The 14,806-nt window shown below is 37.3% G+C and overlaps 1 protein-coding gene across 5 annotated transcripts in view; it reads right to left on the bottom strand.

Annotated features, from left to right (window-relative positions):
- The window catches only part of LOC129263400 (sorting nexin-33-like), a 55,958-nt gene that overhangs the window by 17,814 nt on the left and 23,338 nt on the right, over positions 1-14,806 (bottom strand). For all 5 annotated transcript variants that reach the window (XM_064100866.1, XM_064100864.1, XM_064100865.1 and 2 more), the window contains 5 exons: positions 12,562-12,658; positions 11,200-11,325; positions 9,998-10,112; positions 2,540-2,670; positions 28-131 (listed from right to left, as the gene is read on the bottom strand). In XM_064100866.1, the coding sequence (XP_063956936.1) occupies positions 28-131; positions 2,540-2,670; positions 9,998-10,112; positions 11,200-11,325; positions 12,562-12,658 (573 nt within the window). The remainder of the gene's footprint in view (positions 1-27; positions 132-2,539; positions 2,671-9,997; positions 10,113-11,199; positions 11,326-12,561; positions 12,659-14,806) is intronic.

The following is a 14,806-nucleotide window of genomic DNA, read 5'->3' on the forward strand; positions in this document are numbered from 1 at the left end:
TGGTAAACGGATGCAGTTCATACTCACATGGTTGCTATGTCAAGATTATTGGAAGGGGGTTCAATATTTTGGTAGAAAGCTGCTCCTAAATATTCATCCTTCTCAGCCTTCCTCTTCCCTTGTTTCCAGAGCTACAAAGAAAAACAAATATACATATATGCTTGGTAATTGTAAAACAATTAAAGCCTTAAACAATTACAGCAACATCCACCTCTCAGACTCATGATCAAGTGATAAAAAAGGGGAGAAAAAGAAGGATAGAGTGGAAAAACACAAAAAGAAGAGAGACAGCTTTATACATGATATAGAAGAAGGGGGAAAAGAGAAAACGGAGTAAGGAAGAGAAAAGAACGAAGGGGCGAAAATAGGGTTCCATGACATCTGCTCAGGCGACAATTGCAGAGGAAAAGAAGGAGGAAGAGAAGGAGGAAGTGGAAGGAAGAGGAGGGGAAAGAAGGAAGGAGATAACAATTATCTAACCTTTTCGTCTGTACAAGAAATAAAATGCATCATGACGTCACCAGGCCCATTCACAGGATGAGAAGGGGATGAAGGAAAGGAATAGAAGGAGAAGCAGCGGAGTAGGAGTAGAAAGAGGAAGGATGAAGGAATAGGAAGAGGGAAGAAGAAGGGGTACAAGATGGAAAATACGATACTTTTTCATCTGTACAAGAAATAAACTGCATCATGACATCGTCAGGCCCGATCACAGGATGAGAAGGGGATGAAGGAAAGGAATAGAAGGAGAAGCAGCGGGAAAGATGGAGTAGAAAGAGGAAGGATGAAGGAATAGGAAGAGGAGAGAAGGAATACAAGATAGAAACTACGATACTTTTTCATCTGTACAAGAAATAAACTGCATCATGACATCACTGGTCCATTCACAAGATGAGAAGGGGAAAGAGGCAGGTAACGTATAGAAGGGAAAGCAGCGGAAAAGAAGGAGTAGAAAGAGGAAGGATGAAGGAATAGGAAGAGGGAAGAAGGAGTACAAGATAGAAACTACGATACTTTTTCATCTGTACAAGAAATAAACTGCATCATGACATCACTGGTCCCATTCACAAGATGAGAAGGGGAAAGAGGCAGGTAAGGTATAGAAGGGAAAGCAGCGGAAAAGAAGGAGTAGAAAGAGGAAGGATGAAGGAATAGGAAGAGGGAAGAAGAAGGAGTACAAGATAGAAACTACGATACTTTTTCATCTGTACAAGAAATAAACTGCATCATGACGTCACTGGTCCCATTCACAAGATGAGAAGGGGAAAGAGGCAGGTAACGTATAGAAGGGGAAGCAGCGGAAAAGAAGGAGTAGAAAGAGGAAGGATGAAGGAATAGGAAGAGGGAAGAAGGAGTACAAGATAGAAACTACGATACTTTTTCATCTGTACAAGAAATAAACTGCATCATGACATCACTGGTCCCATTCACAAGATGAGAAGGGGAAAGAGGCAGGTAAGGTATAGAAGGGGGAGCGGAGGAAAAGAAGGAGTAGAAAGAGGAAGGATGAAGGAATAGGAAGAGGGAAGGAGTACAAGATAGAAACTACGATACTTTTTCATCTGTACAAGAAATAAACTGCATCATGACATCACTGGTCCCATTCACAAGATGAGAAGGGAAAAGAGGCAGGTAAGGTATAGAAGGGGAAGCAGCGGAAAAGAAGGAGTAGAAAGAGGAAGGATGAAGGAATAGGAAGAGGGAAGAAGGAGTACAAGATAGAAACTACGATACTTTTTCATCTGTACAAGAAATAAACTGCATCATGACATCACTGGTCCCATTCACAAGATGAGAAGGGGAAAGAGGCAGGTAAGGTATAGAAGGGGGAGCAGAGGAAAAGAAGGAGAAATGGTGAGGAAGCAAAGGAATAGAAAAAAGGAAGGAGGGAGGATGAAAGAATAGGAAGAGGAAGGACGAAGGAATAGGAAGAGGGAAGAAGGGGTAGGTGTTATTATTTTTTAAGCTTAGATTTTATGATTTTACTAAGTTCATTTAGTTCATTCAACGAGGCGTTAACGAGGCGTTAGCCGAATTGAATAGAGCGTCTCTCTTTCACCGACTGAGAAATCTCGCACCATTGCACAAATATGAATATTCGCTATTTGTGTTGTACAACGCCTCAGAATCTAGCGGAAATATGAAAAAACAAAGAGTTTTTCCCTGCAGAAATCTATGAAAAGGGAGCAAAAATATTGAAAGCGAAAAGCAAAATCCCACAAACGCACGTGACCTTGGGCAGTATTGCGCATTAAGCCAGCGGGCTATACGCGGATTGCACCTTCATTTTTACAGAGCTGAGCGCAAAGAATTCAATCGTATTGTGACTCAAAGCCGCGCAACGGTACATTTTGGACGGTACGTCGTGTGTGCAACGGTACGAATGTTTGACATTCAGTCTCCCATTTGCTCGCGTACAACCGGATCTGGATTTTTGGACGATATAGTGACAATAAACCAAGGTTTTACAGACTTTCTCAAGAAATCAAAAGAGGAAGGACGACGGAATAGGAAGAGGGAAGAAGGGGTAGGAGACACTTACCTTTTCGTCTGTACAAGATATAAAATGCATCATGACGTCACTAGGCCCTATCACCGGATGAGCGGTCATTCTGTTCATCCACCTTTGTAGTTGATCCATTCTCTTCTCAATGAAAGCTTCCTCATAACGACCTACATAGAAGCAATAAAAAGGAAAACATTGAAAGGGGGGCGTCGGGTCTAATGGTTACAGCACGACTTTTGTCTTTCAATCAGAGGGACGTGGGTTCGAATCCAAGCCATGGCGTGTTTTCCTTCAGCAAGAAATTTATCCACGATGTGCTGCACTCGACCCAGGTGAGGTGAATGGGTACTCTGCAAGATTAATATTTTGAATGCACCAAGCACCTTTAGCTGATGGAGCTATAGCCAGGATGATACATACATGTAGTTTGCCATTGAATAGACAACTAGATAATTGGGGCTTCGTAAATGCTACAGCATTATAGCGTTGAATAATCATCATAACCAGGCGCGTCGTGGTCTAGTGTTTCTGACTCTCTCCTTTCAAACAAGAGGGTCGTGGGTTCGAATCCCAGCCATGGCGTGTTTCCCTTCAGCAAGAAATTTAGCCACATTGTAGGTGAGATGAATGGGTACCCGGCAAGATTAATTCCTTGAATGCACCAAGCGCATTTCATAGCAGCTGGAGCTATAGCCAGGATAATATTAAGTGTGCCGTTGAACAAGCAACTAGATAATCAGTGCCTCGCAAATGCTACAGTATATATTATTGAATAATTATCGTTACCGAGAATAATAAGACACAAGAACGTGACACTGAGAGTCTTACATTCCTCATAATGACCTTCTTTATGAAAAAATATAAGTCATTGGGTCGTCATCTTTTGTATTAATTACAAGCAGGGGAAAATAGAGATTGGGGCTTGGGCGAGTTTGCCCCAAAATGCTCAAAAGGGGTGGAAGTGTTTTTTTAAAGCCCTGGAAAATAAAAAAGAGCAGTAAAAAAATCCCATTCACTGCAATGTTGTAGATCCAATATTATCCAATGTTGAAGATTTATGTAAAACGTGTAGTTTGTGAAAAGTACATGTAGCCGCCCAAAATAAACAGAAGTATATACATGTATATTTTATCTGCCTGATTACAAGTAACTTTAAGGCAAAGAAAACAAAAATAATTTAGACTCTTTGCACATTGATTTCATTCTGAAGGGATAAAGGACAACTGAAATCATGATATTTTCTATGAATCTAGAATCGATACTTAATTTTTGCTCTAAAGTTACTGAACCCCACCACAAAATGCACTCCTTCATGCCGAGTGCTGAATGTAGACAACAACACTACAATGTTTGGCGAGCCCAGAGAAACAAACTTTACTGAATGTCATATATCGCCCGACTTCACAATTAAATATCTTCAACATGGCAGAACTTGAACTCTTCAAATATGTTCATTTTTTGGTGGGAGTTCACTAACTGTTGGGCACCACTGTATGACAATGTAAACGTACATGGTCACACGGGCCTAACTACAACTGGCAGGCCAACGATATTCATTCGAGCCAACCCATTGCTCAATTTTGAAATTTGATATTGCTGATTGACAAAAATGAATGAATATGATTGACAATCTAACACTGATTCTAGGGAGGGTACCTACTGAACTTCCTTTTTCCAAATTGAAAAGATACATCACTACTTTGGAACCATTTTTTTTTACTGGAGGAAGAATTAGGGCCATTTTACTCTCTCAAGCGATGAATTTGATCCTGTCAGGTGTAGTCTTCATAAATGCCGATTTATTTTCAAAATGAGCCGTCGAGGTACCCTTTTCTGGTCAGATATGGAATCTCAGACATATATCCTGTCCACTGGTAGTAAACATTCAACCCTCGAATTTCCTCCTTATTTTTCATGATTTTTTTTAAGTGCCACTTTAACACACGAGTCTATGGGAAATGAATTAGGCCTGTGATACCACATGCAGATGTGGGTATTAAAGAATATGTACATTCATTGCTTCACTTTAAAATTTCGGATTTACAAAAAGTTATATAGGCCTATTCTTTTAAATGAAAGGATATTAAGATTTCTATGAATCCGTCAGGGCTGTTATCGATAACGTCTTTATCTTCACAAGAGGCAGAGAAAAATCATTATTTTGATTGGAATTGCACATACATGTATGTGCAAAATGGCAACATCTGACAGGTTAGGGTAAAAAAAAAAAAAGGAAAGACACTTAATTATTACATGAGATCATTAAATATACAATTACAAACAACCTCTTCAGTTATAAAGAAGATTACATTTAAATTTTGGATTTACAAGTTATATATCCTTTTATGAAAGGATATTAAGATTTCTATGAATCCGTCAGGGCTGTTATCGATAACGTCTTTATCTTCACAAGAGGCAGAGAATAATCATTATTTTGATTGGAATTGCACATACATGTATGTGCAAAATGGCAACATCTGACAGGTTAGGGTAAAAAAAAAAAAAGGAAAGACACTTAATTATTACATGAGATCATTAAATATACAATTACAAACAACCTCTTCAGTTATAAAGAAGATTACATTTAAATTTTGGATTTACAAGTTATATATCCTTTTATGAAAGGATATTAAGATTTGGTTAAATCTGTTTATTAAAGTGAAATTCACAAGAGGATAATTTTTCAACTGTCTTTCAATCTTATTCTCTTTATGATAAGAAAAATATTCAGGATGACCTACATGTACAAGAAGTTATGAAGTAGAATATCTAATTTATGCATTATAATTTTGCAATCTTTATGACAATTAACAACAAGCCAACAAAATTCAGATTCACTCTCAGTATAAGTACATGTATATATATTTAAATCTAAAGAGATCAGTTTCAAAAAAGAATACAAAGTAAAGAAAGAAAAAGAGCCAAACCGAGGGTAATTATGACTTTGTAAAATGCATTAACGTATGTGAAAGTCTCATCTCTTTAAGGAAGTTTACTCTCTTCGAAATAAAAATGATCACTATTATGACCTATAAAAAAATATGAATTATGATTATAAGATATCAATAAATGTGTAATGGCAATAACTGGCTTTGTAACTGTAAAAGTGAAAGTTGCTATGAAAAAAAAATGGACGAATATAGCCCTTTAGAATTGATTAAGGATATTTCTCAAGTGGTTAAACCTGAATACCTGTAGGTAAATGGGTGTAATGTGAAAGCTAATAAAAAAAATAATAATAATAATCCGCTTTCATATAGCACTTAAAGGAGAATGAAACCTTTGGAATAAGATAGCTTGTGTGAAAACAGAAAAATCAAAGAAACAGATCAACGAAAGTTTGAGAAAAAACGGACAAATAACGAGAAAGTTATGAGCATTTGAACATTGCGATCACTAATGCTATGGAGATCCTCAAATTGGCAATGCGACAAAGACGTGTGATGTCACTTGTGAACAACTCTCCCTAACACTTTAGTATATATTTCACTTAAACTGCCTCTTTTATCACATCTATCAGTATATCATGTGTTCTTTCTATAGGAGGGCATGTAATACAGATTTTTAAAGAATACATCATAGATATTAAAAGAGTTTGTATCACCTTAAAGGAGAATGAAACCCTTGAAACCAGCTGAATCCATATCAAAGAGAAAAATCAAAGAAACATGTTGTTGAAAGTTTGAGGAAGATTGAATGAATAATAAGAAAGTTATGAGCATTTGAATATTGAGATCACTAATGCCATGTAGATCCTCCAATTGGCAATGCGACCAAGATCTGTGATGTCACACACGTACAACTCCCTCATTACTTTAGTACTTATTTCACTTATATTCTCACTTTTATAGAGTCTATCACAAGGTGAGGTGTTCTCTTTATGAGAGGACAAGTACAGAGGTTTCACAACATTATATCATTGATGAATCGTTTGTCATATGATTAGAATGAGCAAAAAGAGATGTTTTGGGGTATATTTTCAGTGTCCAAAACTGGACAACTCTCCCCTTTTGGACACTGAAAATGTACCCCAAAACATCTCTTTTTGCTCATTCTAATCATATGACAAACGATTCATCATTGATATAATGTTGTGAAACCTCTGTACTTGTCCTCTCATAAAGAGAACACCTCACCTTGTGATAGACTCTATAAAAGTGAGAATATAAGTGAAATAAGTACTAAAGTAATGAGGGAGTTGTACGTGTGTGACATCACAGATCTTGGTTGCATTGCCAATGGGAGGATCTACATGGCATTAGTGATCTCAATTTTCAAATGCTCATAACTTTCTTATTATTCATTCAATCTTCCTCAAACTTTCAACAATATGTTTCTTTGATTTTTCTCTTTGATATGGATTCAGCTGGTTTCAAGGGTTTCATTCTCCTTTAAGAAAAAGCAAGAAGAGACATTTTGGGGGTATATTACAGTCCATCAAAGGGAAAGTTGTTCACATGTGACATCACACATCCTAGTCACATTGCCAATGTGAGGATCTCCATGGCATTAGTGATTACAATATTCAAATGTTCATAACTTTCTCATTATTGGTTAGATTTTTCTCAAACTTTCTTTGTTTTTATTCTTTGATTTTTCTGTTTTGATACAAGCCTACTTGTTCCAAAGGTTTCATTCCCCTTTAACCCTAAATAGACTGGGCTATTTTGATGCCTAAGAAGACTGGGGGGGGGGGGCTGATTCAGCCCCCCCCTATGATCTCGGCCGTCGACCGCGCGATCGCGACGAAAATTGGCACGTGCATTACCCACGGCATAATCTCCAAGACTGTAGGATCAAATTTTCCGAAAAATTTCAAAATTCATTAATTATGCTAATTTATGCGTAAAAGATTTGCTCTAATTAACTAAATAAGGCCTCTAAACTGCTATTTTTTTTATTCATAGACTCTTTGTAGGATTCTAATCAAATGTACATGAAAAAAAATTCAACATCACAATTCTTTTCCTATGTATTTTATTGTTTTAAAAATTTCTTATGTATTTTTTTGTTTTTTTACTTTTTGTTTTTTATTGTTTTTTCAATGAAAATCATCCGTGACTTTATTCTGACCATAAACAAGATGAAATTAATTTAGTTTGATTAGTAAATTTGAAAATAATAATACATTTATGAATTTTGGCTGAAAACACAATTTGCATTGGATTTGTACACAAATTCACGTTTTTTAGCAATTTTGGGTCGACATGTACTTACGAAATGTTGCGTAATTTCGGAACCACATACCCGGGGTCGCAAATTTGGTCTCAAAAGTTGCGCAAGACTTGAAAGAAAAAAGTCATGGAACGGCGCGGCGCCAGCTTTTCGCATTACAGATTTATCGCGAAAAATGTCGAGGGGGGGGCTGAATCAGCCCCCCCCCCCAGTCTTTTTAGGGTTAATACATCGGAACAACGTGTCTATTAAAGCGTATACAGATACATTATTACCCGTCATTGGATACTATCAGTCAATCCCGCACACAATGTGTGCACATCCTCCACTCCCTAGGGAGTATTCCAGTCAGTCGCCGGTGAAGCGCACACAGTACTGCACAAGCTACAATGACTTTCACATCCTAGCGGGTACCAATTTAGCACCTTGGTCAAGAGTGGCAAAGTGTGGATCAACGCCTTGTCAAAGGACGCCAGACCATGGGGGGATTCAAACACACGACCAGTGTTTACAAGGCGAGGGTCAGAACCACGTTTCTCCATCTAGCAAAGTTCTATCTTTATTTCAGGTTTCACTGTACTTTATTAGGGCAACACCATCCTTGAATTTCATGTTTTGCAAGAAAGCAGAAAAATTCGGAAAATACATGTACAGGCATGAGTTTGTCACAATTCAATTAAGAATCAAATTGGAATTGTCTTCTTTTAAAAACTTTTCTTTATTTCATATTAATAATTATTGTATTATCTTGTTGGGCACACACACCGTCCAGAGACGCTCGTGGCGCTAGCCCGGCAACAGTTCCTTTGGATACAAACAACAACAAATATAAACAAATAAAAAAGAGATCTTAACAAATACAACCGAGTATTTACACGATGTACTTTCTCAAAGGCCTTCCAGTATGCTGTGTGTTATGATCAAACTTTGAATGAGTAGAAGGTATCGGCTACACAATAAATCACCTCTGCATTATCTGCTAACAAACCTGTCTCCAACTGCCATAAATCATAGAGAATCGGTCGTAAAAGCCCAACATTATTTTACATAAAACCTTTCGTAACATATTGGAGGTGCTTTTGAACTGACTGGATTTTAAACAAAATGCTTGTACCTGTATAATTTTTTTAAAGAACACATACAAGTACAGTATACATACAAGAGGTGCTTTTGAATCGATTGGATTACCAAAATAATTGTAAATTTTAGAGAACTAGATCAAGCCTCCCAATAACCCCATAATTATTTTTCTGCATTCATACCCATACGGACCAGACCCTTTTGGGGCAAGTTCTCAAAGTTGTGAGCAGGCGCAATCTGATCTTGGTAACAGATGGGTAGGGCGATTCAAAACAATTCCTGTCATTTGCTTCACACTGCAAAAATACTGTGACATTGGGGAAAATACATGTACCATCGAAAGTAAACATAATTCCGACAAGTACTTTCTTTTTGCAACAATTCACATACTGTACTGTACATGCAACTCTCACAAGGTCAAGTACTATTTAACAGGTATTACCTTTTAAGAATATCACAAGCAATTTGCTTTTGCACTGCCAAAATAACACACATTTTGTGATTGGAGTGGATCAGATAATTCTTGGTATTCTCTGGTTTTCAATCGGTCTGAAACCATCTAACCATGCAGGAGAAAGGGTCGTTAAGATGTGAACCCTATTACAACTACCCCCCCCCCTTGCCCTCCACTGCACCTGTTGACCTTTGACCTCAAAAACCAATACCTAAATTTTCAATGGATAGACAATGATGGGAGCACAAGAAATCTCTTCTTCACTTAATTTTCAGTTTCCATTCAGTATAAAATCCTCAAAAGACATCTAACGAGATTACAAGTAGGCAGGATTAATACCCCCCCCCCTCCCCCCGCCGAGATCTTGGCTGTTGACAGTACAGTCCTGAGGAGAATAACGCATCTGCCACATTACATGTATGTGATTTCTTTGATTATGCTAATTTATGCATGACTGATCCATGAAAGGAAATAAAAACATTTCTTTTCTTCTTTTTTTCGTGGGGGGGGGGCCTCGTCACTCTTTGTGGGCTTTATTTTGGCTTAATTCTGAAAACCCGTACTTGCACTTTATCATTGGTTATGAGATAAATAATCACATTTCATCAGCTTTTAATAGAGGGAACATTAAATGGTACATGTATGTAAATCAACAATCATTTGGGGAGAAGATACATCCCTACATCATAATTCGGTCACAGTAATATCATGGTGTGACAAAAAATATTGCAAAAAAGCTATAGTTCCGTTCACATAAAAAGGACAAAATCACTGCATTCCCTCACCTGTTACTTGTTTGTCTGGGAGTGGTGGAACAATGATAAGCGTGAACTTCTCCGCTAGCCTCTCGTACAGCCAGTCAAAATGTTTATATCTCCGACTCACCCGAATGCCAGTATTCTTGAAAAGGAACCAAAAAAAAAACAATAACCATAACCTGAGAGCACTTTGCAAAATTACAAGTGATAAAGGGCAATGAATAACTAAAGCAAATCCAATTTATAGTTGTTGATATAAAAAGCAGACAAGTAATCAATCGCAAATATGAGACTAATTACAAGACTTATAATCAATTCAGGGAGCTTAAATCTACTTACAATTCATTGCAAGGCCTTTCCCACGAATGTATATCACTCTGTTAAAGCATACATGCCTAACTATTTTGAAAAAATACGTGAACGCTTTATATGTTTCTTCTTTTGCATTCAATGATAGGTTGAACAATCACAAGACCCTAATGAAGTCTCATTTCAACAACTCAAATCTGATAATGATCTTGCATTGAATGTTGTGCAGTCAAACATGTAATCACAATCCACTGTTTCACCCCTCCCCCCTTGATCTGTTCCCCCCATCTGTGGAGCATTGTGGCCCGGTGGAATAGTCTTCTGACTTTGAAACAGAGGGTTGTGGGTTCGAATCACAGCCATGGCGTAATTTCCTTCGGCAAGAAATTTATCCACACTGTGCTGCACTCAACCCAAGTGAGGTGAATGGATACCTGGCAGGAATTTATTCCCTGAAATGCCGAGCGCTGGAAAGGCTGCTTGAGCTACAGCCGGGGTAATAATATCCAAGTCCCTTGGAAGCGCATAGAGACGTTATTCATAATGTGTTATGCACTATACAAGAACTGACTATTATTATTATTAATCACTCTTTTAAGTTGACTTTGATGGTGTAACTTGGTAGGCAATTAAGCTTTTCATTCCTTTCAGTTTACTTTCTATCTTAAGATTCTTAATCTCACGTGTGTATTTATCCCCCGTTTTGCCCCCCCCCCCCTGCTCAGCCCCTATCTCTGTATTTCTCTCTATCTATAGTAGGCCTATCTCTCTATCAATCACTCTATTTTAAGACGACTTACTGATGGTGTAACTTGGTAGGCAATAAAGCTTTTCATTCCTTTCAGTTTACTTTCTATCTTAAGATTCTTAATCTATCTATAGTATCTCTCTATCAATCACTCTAGTTCAAGATGACTTACTGATGGTGTAACTTGGTAGGCGATGAAGCTTTTCATTCCTTTCAGTTTACTTTCTTTTTTGGGATTCTTAATCTCGCACGTGTATTTATCCACTGTCTCTTCCCATCTTGGACCGTCCTCTGCTTCCTATTGGCAGAAAAGCAATAAAAAATAAATAAATAAACAAATTACTATTTTACAAATTAATAATAATGTACAAAAGGGCTGTAGAGCACAAATAATTCAAGGCTCAGACAAATGGCAGGTCGTGTGGTCCACTGGTTAGAGCATTTGTCTCACAAATTCGAATCCCCACTCTGCCATTGTCTCCCCTTTGATAAAAAGGCCCGAGAGTAATATCTGTCATCTATAAGGTCAGCCACTATGACTGATTAACCTAGACGTACAATGTTTCCTAGGTAATTGGTTAATCATATACAAGCTTGACGTTTACATGTACCAGCAAAACGCTGTCCTGCCGAGTTCCAACGGGAGTTACCAGAAACAGAAACAGAAATGATCATACAAACCATTTAAACAGTAGTGATGAGAATTAAAAAGCATTCCTTTATTCATCATAATGTGGAATATTATAACCATCCTCAAAATTGTAACGTAATGTCAGAGACATTTTTAAATATATCAAAAACTCATGCTGTGTGAGAATCATATTCTTACATCTGATCACATCAGTAGAATTTACAAAGAAAATGTAAAGCAAAACAAAATGAAGAGGGTAAAATTTGAATGCAAAATCAGGCCAGCACAATTAACATATAGAGTGTTTACAAAATTTTAAGACAGGATTTTAAATCAACGGAAGTTTAGCATAATGGTTTCTTCAATATCAATTATTATTAATTTGGTACTAAATAATTTCATCAAGCTAATAATGTAATACATATTCTTCAATAATTTAATGCAAATTTTCATCTATTTCTTTTCCAAATTTTTATATATGCTCCTTCACTCATTATATTACTTCACCACCATCAGTATTCTTTTCTGTATTACCTCATTTTCATTTCTATCAGTTCATCAATACATACAGCTTTCTGAGGGGAGTGGGTAGTATAAATGAAATAATGGAAGTTTTTTCAATCAATCGTAACTCTATGGAAATCCATCAGTGTCATAATTTCTTCTACAGAATTTCTTCTTCAGGAAATTTGTAAAATGTCCTTCGTAAACAAAGGAGAACACACCAAATTGTCAAGAAATCAATGAATTATGGATTTATATTCATATCAAGAAAATTTTCTGAACAACCAAGCATTGTATATATATATGTTGACGTTGCTGGCCGTCCATAGTTGCAGTTGATCGGATCAATCGCAAGTCTTAATAATAAAGACAAGCATTCTATCAATTAAATTTACTTACAATTATTCTGATATTTCCATCTGGCGATGCTCCCTTCTTCGATGCTGCTCCCAATAAATATGCTTCTCCTCCCGTCTTCGCAAATACTGAGAAACGACTAAATTACAGAAAATAACACCAAAGGATAAACAATTTAATTTACATCTAGCTTGACACGCGCTTACAAAGATCATGACTCGAAAGGTCCTTGTAATTAAAATGTTTTTAACCCCACCTAGATTTTTCAGATGCAAGGGCAAACTGGATATGATCCAATAACAGTACAGAAATAGCTGTAAGAGCAGTTCAGCAGTTCAGCAGCATGCATTTTTTAATTTGAGTTTATTTAAACGAGTGAGGAGGGGCTTTGAACACTGTTAAATCTGTTGAATAGCTAACCCTGTAACAAAATAAAACCATATCATATTCATGGTGAATCTGTAATGACTTCTTTTTACTAACAAACATAATTCCATAACATGTAATACACAATATAATGACGGCAGTCAGCTCAGAGCTTTCTGCACAATGGCAGCTTCCAGAGATATTCTAACAAGCATGAAACACACAGGGTTCCCACCTTTTCAAGAAATCAAATTCCCCGGATTTTTCCCTGATGAAGTTTAAAAATTCCCTGATAATTATTCAAACCCATTCCCAGTTTCGCATGTGTTTAAGTTGTTGCAGTGAATTACAAGTATTTTCAGTATATAAAAACAATAATGTTAAACTAATTAGTACTACTACACAGGCATGTAATGGCCTCCCCCCCAAATACAGCCATCCACCATACCCAATAACCACCAAAACAAGTCATTCAACGGATGTTGTTTTGATATGTAACAAAACATAACAGAGTCTGACTGACTACCGTGCTTTCAACTGTTGGGCCGATCAAAATTCCCTGATTTTTCCCTCATTTGAGAATTTTTCCCTGATCTGAGGTATTTTTCGTCGAATTCCCTGATTTTTTTCCTGACTGGAAAAGAGTAAAATAATTTTCCCTGATTTCCCTGATGGGTCGGGAACCCTGAACACAACGCACCTTTCCACCATAAGCTTGAGAGCAGCAGTTGTCTTGTGCACGCTATCCACGCACTTTGATGGCAACTTCTCCTCAATCATTGCGAGCTGTCTTTGAAACATCTTCCCCCGTCAGGTTCGGACAAAGCTCAAGAATCCTGGAAGCAACAATCAACCCAAGCGGAGCGGACCGAGTGTGTCGCCCAACTCCAAAGCTCAGTGTCTTAAGAATCCAGAGAGCTCTAGTGGACCAGGACTTACTTAAAGAATATCACTTAAGTCAACATCCAAACTGTATCCACAAAGCACCCACGCACGCAAATTCTGGCGTGTATCTCCGGATTAAAGACAGAGCCCATAACAAAAGTCTAACCCAGTTTTCTAAATTACCAGGTATCAAAGATGATGGTTCTTCGCTACTATCCAATGCGCCTGTATGTAAACTAGATGCTGCACTTCTATCAATTCATTGCTTGGTGTTCTTCAAATAGACCATGTACAATTCCTTTTTTTTACGAAACTGCCAAAGACCTGAATGTGAACAAACAAACATCAGAAATGCTTTTCATACAATAATCAACAACTCTCAATGTCCTTTGAAGAAATTCTGATAAAGTGCCTGCGTTGAACTGACCAACATAGTACAGCCCTGATGGCGAAGTATGCAGCAAATCTGGATGTAACAAAAGCTACAGACATTAAGGTATCCTGGACAAGCAATAAAATAAAAGAAAGTTGCTTGAATGGAGAAATGCTTGAGGATATTCCCAAAGGCTATAGGATATTGAAGCCCGCAACAATAGTGGTTCCAACTTCAGCACATCAAAGACTCTCAAAGGTATTTCTCGTCTCAATCCTCTATTGCACGAAGCAGGAAGAATATAGCGAATACATCCAGGTTGTCATAAACCAGGCCAAGATAAATAAAAACAACTTTATAGATGAAGGAATGTGCAGGAAGTGCAATCATCTGTTCAAGTACTATATACTTAGTTTCATATCCAAATAATCAAACTAATCTGCTCTTGCCAAAGGAAACAAGATCTCATATTTTTTCCCTTCAGGAAGCAATCTGCTACTGTTGAAAGAAGCAATCAGCAATTGATGCAGCTTCAAGATCATTGACATTAAGAGCATTCCACTTGATCTGGTAATACTTCTTCTTTTCCTTCTAAACTGTCACAAAAAAATGACTTCAAGAAACTCAACTGATTACTTGACAAAAGAAGAACACGTTTCAACG

The sequence above is a fragment of the Lytechinus pictus genome, chromosome 6 (assembly GCF_037042905.1).
Source record: "Lytechinus pictus isolate F3 Inbred chromosome 6, Lp3.0, whole genome shotgun sequence".
Taxonomy (NCBI): Eukaryota; Metazoa; Echinodermata; class Echinoidea; order Temnopleuroida; family Toxopneustidae; genus Lytechinus; species Lytechinus pictus.